We start from the raw sequence: 13,356 nt of genomic DNA on the forward strand, positions 1-13,356 counted from the left end.
AGGCATGCACCCTACCTGGTGAGTTATCTCTCTGGCCCCAAATATTTATTGAGCCCCTACAGTGTGCTGGGCACTGTTCTAGAAGTTGGGCATAGAGGCAACTACTTAACGTTAATGCTTTGCTCTAATGTCTCTTCCTCCAGGGAGCCTTCCAGTCCCCTGCTCCGAATGCCCACATCTCCACCAAGCTCCTCTACCGTGGCCTCTTTCATCATTTCCCAGGCAAAACTGGGTGGCCTTTACAGACTGGAATAAGGCCCTTCACAGCACCCAGCAAAGGGAGAGGGGGAGGGGGAGGCAGATGCGGGTGAGCAGGAAATTCCTAGGAGATTAGAAGGGAGTTGCCCCTGGGCAGTATTTCTCCTGCATGCAGCCCTGACAATTGCTCCATTACACTCAATCCACTGGGCCCAGGTCCAAGTGTTGGGCATCAGAGGCCTGAAGGTCTTTGGTGCAGCTTCTCCTGGCTTGGGGAATACCCAGCCCCTCAGGCACCTACCACCCAGTTCCCAGGCAGGTCTCTCGAGTCCTCAGATGCAGAACCCTTGTCCTTGTGTCATGCCATGCCAGAACTAATTCCCACCATGCTCCTCATGAGTCCAAGCAGCCTAGCAGAGAAGCTGAACACAGTGGTTTGTACACATTTGTTCCAATGAGACACGGACCAGGATTTCCTGTGTTTCTGTGTGGGTGAAATGTCACCGCCAGCGTGTCTGGGTACCCTGGTTTGTGGGTCTCCGGCTCCTGTCAGCAAGCACTACATGCCTGGCACTGGAATGCTTAAGTGCCCAGGGCTGTGCTTCCTGTGTCTGTGTGTGCCTGTCCTCGTGGGTGTCTTTCGGAGTGTGCATCTGCGAACCCCATCCCTCTGCTGTTCTCTGTAGAAGAGGCACTGGCTTATCTGGGTAGGAGCTTCCGTCTGTGCCTGCCTGGCAGGGGTGGATCTGTGGATTTCTGTGGGTGCCAGCGCCTGTGTGTAATGAGTCTGTGTGGGTTTGTGTGTGTGCCTGCATAACTGTGTACTTCCGATGTATCTGAAGGCATTTCCAGGCTGTGTCCATCTCTGAGCCTCATGAGAGGTTTTGGGGGTGTGAGATGCATATGTGAAGCTGTTTCTCAGCTGGAGGTCTCCTGAAGGATGACATGAATCTCAGTCAGCCCAGCTGGTAGTATGTGGGTGTGAAGAGACCAGAGGGTCTATGTACTCCTCTTAGCCTGCATCTTCTTTAACATGTCTGGAGCTGTCTGTGCTTCCGGGAAGCATACAACATAAGCCAGTCACTGGATGCATATGTGAGACTTATGACAGTGGTGTGGGTTTCTGAGCATGAGCTGTGAATATGTGTTTTTTGTGTGCAAGATTGTGCCCAGAGACACAGCTCTACCCCCTGTACTCCCCTTATGAGGAATTCTGGGAGTCCTGGCAGCTCCACAGTGCCCCCAGGCCTCAGCAACTGCTGCCTCACATTTTCCATCTCATTTTCCATCTCACTAGAGCTGCTCCCTTCCCCCACAACAGGCAAACTGCTTAAGATTCTTAAAGATCGGGAGTCGGGCTGTAGCGCAGCGGGTTAAGCGCAGGTGGCGCAAAGCACAAGGACTGGCATAAGGATCCCGGTTTGAACCCCGGCTCCCGACCTGCAGGGGAGTCGCTTCACAGGCGGTTGAAGCAGGTCTGCAGGTGTCTATCTTTCTCTCCTCCTCTCTGTCTTCCCCTCCTCTCTCCATTTCTCTCTGTCCTATCCAACAACGACAACAACAATAATAATAACTACAACAATAAAACAACAAGGGCAACAAAAGGGAATAAATAAATAAAAGAAAAAAAAAGTATAAAAAAAAAAGATTCTTAAAGATCCAAAATCTCAGGACAGCTTCTTCCAGGTCACTTCTCAACTACCCCAGGGAAGGCTGGGACTCAGTGCCGGGTCTGGCCAGGAGCTCTGCTGACCCTGGTGGCCATTCCTCCACCCACAACCAGTGACAGCTAGATTGGAGTCCTTACCCTACAGTTTTGGGAGCTGGAAGGGTTTCACAATTTGCCCACTACTGCATCCAGACATCTATTCAATAATATAGGAATTGGTACCCAGGAGATGCTTGGAAAACATGTATTGAATGAATGAATGGCAATGACTGGAATAGGCACTAACATTTACTGTGCATTTAATCTGTGTTATCAAACTAAAATGGTTTCCCATAACTACGAGGTAGGCATGCTTATCCCTCACTTTACATACTTTTACTATTACTTTATAGGGGCTCAGAAAGGCTAAGTATCTTATAGAGCTTGTAAGTGGCAAAGCCATGCAAGAAGACTATTCTGTGAAACTCAGACATAGGCTTCCTCCCGCATGGAAAAGGACTACAGAAAGGGAGCTCCCTCAGTCAGTCATCTGGTGAAGGTCTTAGCTATATCATCTGTGTAACTGTGCACTGTTACTTGGCCTCTTGATTTCCTCATCTGTCAAATGGGCCTGATACTCCTCATAGTTGCACTATGAAGAACAGAGGGCTTTCTTAACCCAAAGCCTGACATAGTAGAAGTGATCGATCCATAGTTAGCAGCATTTATGAGACAAAAGACAGAGAAGCACTAAGATCAATGGTCTGGGGCTCCCAGGCCAGCTCTATTGTTCTATCACTCTGCGTTCCAGTCTATTATATTACCCGGAAAGATGGACCCAAACCACCACCATGCCCCAGGACTTCAAATCTCTCTGAAGTCACACTCTGCACTGACTCAAGGTACATACTGGAGATGTGGAACTCAATTGGTCACAAAATGCTTTCTTATCTATTCCTAGGAAGGCTCTAACATTGCTAGGAGGCTGCCCAGGGAGGTTCCTTCATCATCATTATGCAGCTCAGAAAGATCAAGTGACTTGTCCATGGTCATACAGTAAATGGCAGAGGCAGGTCTCAAGGGCAGAACTTTGGGCTCCAAATCTTAGATTCTTCTATCCAAAGCATGTGGGTTCCCAGCACAACATGATAGATATCTGACAATGGTGATAACGAGCTGGAAGACCTCAGACCACTGGGGTTTGAAGCCCAAACACAGTTGATGTGTCTGCTCTGCAACTAAAGTTGCATATTAAAAAATTCAAAATAGGAGGGCCAGGTGGTAGCTCAGCGTGTTAAGCGCACATGGCACGAAGCACAAGAAGCGGCATAAGAATCCCAGTTCGAGCCCCCAGCTCCCCACCTGCGGGGGGGTCGCTTCGCAAGCAGTGAAATAGGTCTGCAGGTGTCTGTCTTTCTCTCCCCCTCTGTCTTCCCTTCCTCTCTTGATTCCTCTCAGTCCTATCTAGCAATAATAACAGCAATAACAACAAGGGCAACAAAATGGAAAAAATGGCCTCCAGGAGCAGCGGATTCGTAGTGCAGCACCAAATCCCTGTGATTACCCTGGAGGCAAAATATATATATACAAAATAGGGGGCCAGTGGTAGTGACCCTGGTTGAGCACACATGTTACAATGCACAAGAACCCAGGTTCAAGTCTCTCCAGTCCCCACCTTCAGGGGGAAAGCTTTACGAGTGGTCTGCAGTTGTCCATCTTTCTCTCCCTTTCCATCTCCTCCCTCCTCCCTCAATTTCTCTCTGTCCTATCCAATCAAATGGAAAAAAACAGATGCCATCAGTAGATTCAAGTGCTGGTAGTAAGTCCCAGCGATAATCCTGGAGGCAAAATACTAACAATAATAATAATACAAAATAAACTTAAAAGAAGGAGGAGGAAGAGGAGAAGAAGAAGAAGAATTCTTAAGCTTCAAAAGTTAATAACCTTCAGACTTTCTTGTCTGGGAAAGACTCCAAGGTCAAGTAGTTCAAATAGTCACCACATAAATCTCCTTCTGAATCCTTCTTGAGTTATCACAACCACCAACAGTTTATAAACTACTTTCCACAAACCTTATGTCTTTAGTTGAACATGTCACCAAAACTGGGTAAGTGGCAGCAAGTTCACTCCCTTCTTTGCAGCAGCTTCTTCTATCCTTCTATTGAGATAGTTGCCCCATTTATAATTTCCCCACTTGAGCCCCAGAGCAGCTCTCATGCAACAGGAGTCTGCTATCACCCTCGACACACTCCCTAGTTGAGTTCTCATTGCCCCCCCACCCACCCACCCACTAGGAGGTGAGCCTGGACAGCCTCCATCCTCTGGATTCAGTGGAACTATGGGGCTCCCCTCAACCCAATTAGGAGGGACCCTTCAGGGGGACATGCAAGGGATCTGGAGTCCTCCAAGTAACCCAGATTCTACACCTTAGAAGCAGAGTGGTCCCAGGGGCAAGAAATGTGTTAAGAGTGTAATGCACTCTGTTCAACCCCTGGCTGCCTAGAAATGGCCGTGCAGGGGGCCAGGCAATAGCACAGAGACCGAAGCACAAGGACCAGCATAAGGATCCCAGTTCCAGTCCCCGGCTCCCCCACCTGCAGGGGGGACTCCTCACAAGCGGTGAAGCAGGTCTGCAGGTGTCTATCTTTCTCTCCCTCTCTCTGTCTTCCCCTCCTCTCTCAATTTCACTCTGTCCTATCTAACAACAACAACAGCAATAGCAACAATAACAACAGCAACAAGATAGGAAAAAATAGCCTCCAGGAGCAGTGGATTCGCAGAGCAGGCACCGAGCCCCAATGATAACCCTCGAGGCCAAAAAAAAGAAGTGGCTGTGGGACCTAAAATATGTCCACTGCACTTTCAGGCCACAGTTTACCCACCTGTGGAAGGAACAAACAATGCCTCCTGTAATTGCCCCTTTGGTCCACATCCATAATTTCTATATTTTCATGCTGCTTATATGAGTTTGGCATCTGGGTTAAACAAAACTCTAGAAAAGTTGGAGATGGGGCCAGGTGGTGACATACCTGGTTGAGCACACACACAGTGCACAAGGGCTGGGGTTCAAGCTCCCAGCTCCCACAAGAATGAAACAGTCCTGCAAGGTGTCTCTCTTACATTTCTACTTCTCCCTCCCCTGCCCCTATTTCCTCTCAATTTCTCTCTGTCTCTATTCAAAATTAAATCAAATTTTTAAAAATGTACAAGAGAAAGACAGGTGGTTGTGCACCTGGTACTATGTGCATGGATTCACTCAAAAGACCCAGGTTTGAGCCCCCACTCCCCACCTGCAGCAGGGAAGCTTCACAAGCAGTGAAATAGGTCTGCGAGTGTCTTTCTCTCTCCTTCTCTATCTTCACCTCCCCCTCTCAATTTCTCTCTGTCCTATCCAATAAAATGAAAAAAACAAAAGAGGAAAAAATAGCTGCCAGGAGCTGTGGATTCATAGTGTTGGCACCAAGCTCAGCAATAACCCTGCCTGGAGGCAAAAAAATAAATAAGCATGAGAAAGAGAGAGGGACAGAAAAGTTCAGGGATAAACCCAATGAACATATCAAGAATTATACTATCTGAGGGCCAGGCGGTGGTGCACTTGGTTAAGCGCGCACATTACAGTGTGCAAGGATCCAGGTTCAAGCCCCTGGTCCCCACCTGCAGGGGGAAAGCTTCACGAGTGGTGAAGCAGGGCAGCAGATGTGTCTCTCTGTCTCTCTCCCTCTCTATCTTCCTCTCTCAATTTCTCTCTGTCTCTATCCAATAATAAAAAAATAAATAAAACATTAAAAAAAAATTATACAGTCTGGTCCTATTCATCTTTCCCATCTAGTTTCTGCCCTGTCTCTAGTCTCTGTACCATTCTTTGAAATCAACAAGCTTTTTCCTACTTCCCATAGCCTGAAATATTCTTATTCTATCTGGCTTATTCAGCTGGCTCCATCTCATTCATCAGCCTCAGGTCTCTCTGGAGCAATCCTCAGCCTTATCTTCATGTGCTTTTGGCATACTGTGTCCTTCTCCACCCTTATCATGATCTGTATTGCCTACCATCTATTGTACAACTACTGCTTAATCCAAGTCCTCCCTACTGAACTCAAGGCTCCATGAAAACAAACACTTCATCCTTGTCCACAGTTATATTTTCAGATCAGTGTTAGTTTCTACTACATAGTAAGAATTAGTAGTTGTTAAAAAAAAAAAAAATGAGGGCTCAGGAGAAAAGAGCCAGCCAGGACTGTTTCTAATGGGCAGAAGGCTCTATACTGCACCCACAGAATCCACAGAAAACACAGTAAGTGTCACATAACACTTCAGAATAGCGGTGACCATAGCTAGCCTCTTTTGAGCTCATAGCGTGCCTTACGCTGTAGTTGTGTTTGTATGCATTATCTTACTTAACCCTTAAGGTAGGAATAACATTAAGGAACTTGCCCAATGTCACACAGTCAGAAAGCTACAGATCCATCAGTGGTTTAGAACCTAAGCATTAAGCCTGAATCACTGAATAAATAGTAAAAATGTACCATGTAGGGGGAGGTCCCCAGTCAGGTCGTATCCCCTATGAGACACTGGACTCAGTTGCCAACCACCTGGAACTGTTTTCATCTTAACAGTCATGCGTGACTCAGATGGACTCCAGGGCTCTGCCCCATGTCTTCTTGAGATGGATGGAAGCCAATGAAACTGGGTATATGAGGCACAACTATGGTGAACTGGCCCCTGCTGGGAAGAGCAGGAATGAAGCCAAGAAGCAGCAGGAGTGGGGAGTCCAGGGGATGAAGCAGGTAGCACTGGAAGCAGCTCACACAGTGAGGGCAGAGTCAGGTGTCTCTTGACTTGTCTCTCTCTTCCTACTGACCCTCCACTTCCTCTCTCCTCACCACAGGTTTCTGAGGAAAACAGGAGTTGAGTGACTTCCTGATTGTCAACACTGAATGGGACCATTTCACAGATAAGGAAGCTGAGAAACATTAGCAGCTAAAGAGGTAGGTTATCCTGACTCAGGCAGAACCTGTTCTTCTACTCTACAGCATTTACTGAAGAAAGGATGGATAGGGAGTCAGGTAGTGCCATACCAAGTAAAGCACAAATGCGACAATGCACACGGAACTGAATTCAAGCCTCTAATCCCCACCAGTAGGAAGGAAGCTTCACAATTTCTCTCTATGCTATCAAATAGATATATAGATAGATAAGTAAAATTTTAAAAAATGAATAGAAGATGGGGTGCGGGGGAGAAACACAAATTGAGCAAGACCTCAAAACTTCAATGGGAGAGAATTCCATCTAAAAAGGACTACAATGTAAAGCATAAATTTGCTGGGCTGGCATAAATCAGCAGAATGTTATAAACTATGGCTCTCGGCCAGGGATACATTTGGGGATTGTGCCAGACCATAACTGACAAGAGTATGTAACACTTTAGTCTCTTCCAAAACCATGCCCAGACAGTAATGGTAAAGTCCACGAGGCTTCCAGTCAATCAGACCAAGGTTGATGCAGAAGAACTGGACTGTCCCTAAGCCGCCACAATGCCAGGCAGTGGGCAGACAGGGCCTGGCATGCACCCAGTAGGTGCTCATGTCTCCAGAAAGGGTGAAGATGAAGCTTTCTCTCCCAGGAAGGTTCTGAGGTCCCATATGCAGACAGACTGTCCTTTTCAGACAGGCTGCCTCCCTCCTCTCTCTGGGAAGATGGGAAGGACAAGGGCCCAGGCCATAAGGGACCAACAAGACAGCTAGCTGTGTGTGTAGGGCTTGTCCCAGAGGAGACAGAAGAAGACACTATCCTGGAATTTAGAAAGCTGCTTCTAAACTAGCTCTCCCACGACATCATCCTCCCCAGGCTGTGGGACCGTTAGACTGGGCGGAAGTCGACTCCAGCCAAGGGGATGTTCCCAGATGTCATGCTTTCATACGGGAGCCGCCCTGAGAGGCAGGAGCGACAGGCCTGCACTGGGGAAAGCCCTGAGTGCAGACTCACCCTGGCACTGCGGCCTCTGCTCGCTGGGGGTGGCCGGCCAGAGAAGCGCCCTCTCCTTGCAGGTTCTCAGGCAGCAGCGCGCAGGAAGCCTGTCCCAGAAAGGACAGTCAGCAGAGAGAGGAGGAACCTCGGGCCTTCAGGAGGGGGGTTCCAAGCAGCTGAAGGCAAAGGTCTAATCTCTTGCCAACTACCTGCCCACATCCCCACTGAAGCCCAGGCATGCCCCGGCACTTCTGTTCTCTAGCTTCTCCTTCCCAAATCGGGGCATTCTGGCCATTCTCCCATCTCAGCTCCTCCTCGGCAGCAGTGGGAGGGGTTGTGAAGGAATCCCCAGTCTCCTCCATGGAGGTCCCCTAGAGTTTAGACTCCCTTTTCCAGCTTCTTTGGCCGGGGCCTCTGGCCCTTGGGGGCCATGACAACTCACGCCTCCCAAAGGCCCCCTCGCCCCCTCCGTGGCCCCACCTTGAGATAGTCGTTCTCCGAACGCAGCTCCTCCAGCTCCCGCACGAAGCTGCTGGGCCCGCAGTCCAGCATCTCCTCGGTGAGGTCGGAGAAGGCCAGCGAGGCGCTGAGCTGCAGGCGGCTGCTGCCCACCGACGACGCGGCCCCCGACGGCTCATCCGGGGAGACAGGCGGCCGCGGAGGCTGCTGCGCGGTCGGCCCGGGTTGGGGCGGCTGCCCGGAGCGGGTTCCCGCCGGGCCCCCCGCCGCCGACTCAGCGTCGCTGCTCAGCGCCAGCTCCAGGCCCAGCAGGCGCGCCTCCTCCGAAGCGCAGTCCGACACCTCGGAGCTGCTGTCTGTGAGGCTGGGCGGCGGCGGCGGCGGCCTCTGGCCGGCACCCGGGCGTGGGCGGCCCTTAGCGCGAACCCCTGCGCGGACCCCAGCCACCCGCGTCCCTGCGCCCCGCGCCCCGGGGGCCACCGTGCGCCCCTTCTTGTCCGGCCGCACCAAGGATGCGGCGCTGCAGGCGGCTGCGGAGCCCGGGCCTGAGCCACGGCGGCCCTTGGCTAGAGACCAGCCGGCCACGTCCTTGGGCCGGGCCGGCGACGGCGCGCGGTGGCTCTTCTTCCTCTCTGGGGCGGGCGCGGGCGCGGGCGCGGGCGCAGGCGGGGGGCCGCAGCCCCGGACAGAAGGCTCCCCCGCGGGCGCCTCCATCGCGGCCTCTCGCGGCCTCAGCAGGCGACGCGCATGGCCCGGGCCCGCCCGGCCTCCACGCCCCTGGGGAGGGTCCCGGCGCAGCTCCCGCCGCGGCTCCTCTCGGGCTCCCTCGGCCCCGGGGCTGCGCTCGGGTCCCGGGCCCCGCCGCGCGTTCTCTCCGCTGCCTTGAGCTCGGAGGGACCGGCCCGATCGCCTCCAGGCGCCCCGGCTCCGGCTCCGGCTCCGCCCGGCGCCCGCCCCCTCGGCCTCGCCGCGCCCCCGGAGTGCGCCCGAGCCCCGGCTGCCAGCGCGCCGATCGCCCCCTCCGGCTCCCAGTCCCGCCGCAGCCCGGGCCCCGGCTCCGCCCGGCGCGGCCCGCCCCCCGCGCAGCCCCGCCAGCTCCCCGCCCCGCCGCCTCGGCTCGGGGGCGCGCGGCTCCGCGAACAAAAGACGGACGCGGCGGGAGCGGCTGGGAGGGACGCAGGCGGCTAACGAGGAAGAGATCTGCGAAGCAACAGCGACCCCCTCGAGGGTCAGGCCGGCCGGGGCTGCCGCGGCCCGGGCTCCCTCCTCCTTGGCCGTACCGCCACCCCCGCCCCGGCCGACCTGGGGGACGCACCCGGCCGTGGCACCCCTGCACCCTGCGTCCGGGCAGGTGCCGCGCGGTCGGCGAGACGGAGAGCTTCCAGGCAGAGGCCCGGCGGACCTCAGATCCGAAGAGCTAGCATCCATATACACAGTCGGCACCACGCTCCCCGCCGCCGTGACTAGCGTGCGCGAGCTCCGCCCCCCTCCACCTTACAAAGCGAGAGGCACGACCCCATTGCTCGGATGTGCAAACTGCAGCGTCCGGCAGGGGCGCGACCCCCCCCCCCCCCCCGAGCTCAATGGCCGCACGGGGATGAGCCCTGACCCTCACAGCTCCCGAGGCCGCTCCGGCTCGTCGGCCTCGGCTCCTTTCTCACAAGCTGAGAGAACAGGGAGGCCCGTGCATGCTCTCACTGTTCTGCATAACCGGCTGTGATCATACACACCCCTCTCCCCCACCTCCCGGGCTTCAGGATCTGCACAATTAAAATGAAAGTGAGCCCTTAGGAGCTGTCAGACCAGCGCTGCCTTGGAAGTAGGTTATGCCCCCACCCCTCGTGCAGGCTGGCACGAGACTGATACACACACGCCTCCTAGAGTCCCAGCTTTCTTCACTCCAGAGCTAGAGGTGTTGATTTTTCCTCGAGTCTATCGCACCCTCCCCTCCCTCGCTCCTAGCTGCTTCAACTCCCCTACACTAAATCATCACAGAACAGAACTAAGCTAAATTGTTTAGCTGACCCGTTGGCGGGCATTGTCCCTCAAGGGGGCACTCCCTTGCCACCAGGGGGTGGAGCATGGCTGTGTATATACCCCCGCCCCGTGCAACATGTTCTTTCCCCCTCGTATTCCCCCCTCTTCTGCTTCTTCTCAGCTCTCCTTTTCTTCCAACTCCTTTTTCTCCCTTTTTCTCTTTCCCATTTTTTCTTTTATTTTTCCCTCTCGCCACTCCCCCCCCCCCCCCCAATCCTGGTCCTTCACTCTCTCCTGCCCTTGACAAACATCACCAGGTTCGAGTCTTGGGTCTTGGTTTCTGCCCCATCTTTCCCACAGCAGTGACTGCCTTCCTGGGGATCTCTCCCTTCAGAAGTTTCCTCTGGGTGCCCCACTCCCATGCACACACACACAGACACACACACACCAGATAAAGAATAAGGTCACACAAGCCAATTCCCAGCAAAGCCTTCTTAAGGGGCACCCCTACTCCCCTTTTTAAGACTCCAGCTCTTGGGAGTCGGGCGGTAGCGCAGTGGGTTAAGCGCAGGTGGCGCAAAGCACAAGGATTGGCCTAAGGATCCCAGTTTGAACCCCTGGCTCCCCATCTGCATGGGAGTCCCTTCACAGGTGGTAATGCAGGTCTGTAGTTATCTTTCTCTCCCCCTCTCTCCCCCTCTCTCCATTTCTCTCTGTCCTATTCAACAACAACATCAATAACAATAACTACAAAATAAAAAAAACAAGGGCAACAAAAAGGAATAAATAAATGAATATTTTTTAAAAAAAGACTCCAGCTCTTATGCCTCCAGTTGCCTGTCCATCTGCCCAGTCCATGGAAACCAAGTAGGACACCAAGAGAACAGCTGCAGACTGTTCAGTGAGGAATCTTAATCTCACCATGTCGAGGGAAATAGATCACAAAAGATTTGCCACAGACAGGGTGGCACAGCATGGCATGGCACAGGGGCAAGGGTACTGGGTGGTGGGTTGGGCTAGTGACCCAATATAAGCCTTCCCACTTCCTGGGCCTCAAGATCCTTACCTGGCTTTGTCAGATAGAAAAGATGACAGGGGCCATACAGCTCTAATGTTTCATTTTCCTTGAAGGTGATTCTGTTCTGGCACAGAGAGAAAGGGCTGTTTTGTAACTCTTAGAAAATGTTAACCAGGGGGTCGGGTGGTGGCCTAGTGGGTTAAGCACATGTGGCACAAAGCGCAGGGACTGGCGTAAGAATCCTGGTTGGAGCCCCCAGCTCCCCACCTGCAGGGGAGTCGCTTCACCTGCAGGGGAGTCGGAGTCACTTCACAGGCTGTGAAGCAGGTCTGCAGGTGTCTATCTTTCTCTCCCCCTCTCTGTCTTCCCCTCCTCTCTCCATTTCTCTCTGTCCTATCCAACAATGAACAACATCAACAATGATAATAATAATAACCACAACGAGGCTACAACAACAAGGGCAACAAAAAAGGGGGAAAAATCGTCCCAAGGAGCGGTGGATTCATGGTGCAGGCACCAAGCCCAGCAATAACCCTGGAGGAAAAAAAAAATGGTGAATTCATCTTTTTCACCTCATCTCGGATGGAGCTCGAAGGAATCATGTTAAGTGAGATAAGCCAGAAAGAGAAGGATGAATATGGGATGATCCCACTCATCTACAGAAGTTGAGAACTAAGAACAGAAGGGAAAACACAAAGCATACCATGAACTGGATTTGGTATATTGCACCAAAGTAAAGGACTCTGGGGCAGGGAGGAGTGTTCAGGTCCTGGAACATGATAGCAGAGGAAGAACTATGTGGGCGGTTAGAGTGTTATATGGAAAACTGAGAAATGTCACACATGTACCAACTACACATGTGGACTGTAAACCATTAATAGCCCAAATAAAGGGGGGGGAAACATGAGAAAATGTTTACCTTTCTGGACTGGGAAGATAGTACCATGTGCAGAGGATCCCAGGTTCAATCCCTGGTACTACCAACAGCCAGAGTTGAGCAATGCTGTGATAAAGAAGGAAAATTAGAAGGAAGAGGAGGAAATAGGAGAGAAAGATGAAGAGGAGGAGCAGGAGAAGGAGGAGGGAATTGGGAAGTGACACAGTAGCTATAGCATAGGACTTACAAACATGTGATTCCAAGTTTCACCACCAGCAGCTTATGTGCCAGAATGATGCTCTGGTTCTTTCTCTTTCACTCTCTCTGCCTGTTGTTAATAAACACATTAAAAAAAAAAATGTAGGGAGTCCAGTGATAGCTCAGCAGGTTAAACACAGGTGGTGCAAAGTGCAAGGACCAGTGTAAGAATCTCGGTTTGAGCCCCCAGCTCCCCAACCTGCAGGGTGAGTCACTTCACAGGCAATGAAGCAGGTCTGCAGGTGTCTATCTTTCTCTCCCCTTCTCTGTCTTCCCTTCCTCTCTCCATTTCTCTCTGTCCTATCTAACAATGATGACATCAATAACAACAACAATAATAACTACAACAACAATGAAAAACAACAAGGGCAACAAAAGGGAAGATAAATAAATAAATATAAAAATTTCTATATAAAAAATGTATAAGCATGAGGTCCTGAGTTCAGTCCCTAGCAGTACATGTACCAGAGTGATGCTTGGTTCTCTCTCTCTCTCCTTCTATCTTTCTCATTGATAAACAAATAAAATCTAAAGAAAAAAACAACAAAAGAAGAAGAATGGGAGGGGCTGGGTGGTAGAACTCCAGGTTAAGCATGCATGGTACTAAGCATAAAGACACATGCAAGAATCCCGGTTTGAGTGCCTACCTCCCCACCTGTGGGGTGTGGGGCTTTGCAGGTGGTGAAGCAGGTCTGCAGGTGTCCATCTTTCTCTTTCCCTCTCTATCTTCCCCTCCTCTCAGTTTCTTTCTATCCTATCCAACAACAACAACAATGGAAAAAGGTGGCCTCCAGGAGTAGTAGATTTATAGTACAGGCACTGAGCCCCAGAGATAACCCTGGAGGCAAAACAAAGAAGAAGGAGAAGGAGAAGAAGGAGAAAATTTTTTATCTTTTCTATGCACTAGTTTCTTCTCCAAGAGCAGCCAAATTTACTCAGTCAGATAGTGTGCTGTAC

General features: G+C 51.7%; 1 protein-coding gene across 2 annotated transcripts in view; it reads right to left on the bottom strand.

The window, feature by feature from the left end:
* MTCL2 (microtubule crosslinking factor 2) overlaps positions 1 to 9,774 on the bottom strand; it is a 111,265-nt gene extending 101,491 nt beyond the window's left edge. Inside the window, exon 1 of one of the 2 annotated variants that reach the window (XM_060189550.1) lies at positions 8,291 to 9,774. In XM_060189550.1, coding sequence (XP_060045533.1) covers positions 8,291 to 9,697 — 1,407 coding nt within the window. In that variant the 5' untranslated portion in view covers positions 9,698 to 9,774. The remainder of the gene's footprint in view (positions 1 to 8,290) is intronic. The other variant, XM_060189539.1, reaches the window with a different exon arrangement.
* Between the last annotated feature and the right edge of the window lie 3,582 nt (positions 9,775 to 13,356).

Source organism: Erinaceus europaeus, chromosome 1 (assembly GCF_950295315.1).
Source record: "Erinaceus europaeus chromosome 1, mEriEur2.1, whole genome shotgun sequence".
NCBI classification, from domain to species: domain Eukaryota; kingdom Metazoa; phylum Chordata; class Mammalia; order Eulipotyphla; family Erinaceidae; genus Erinaceus; species Erinaceus europaeus.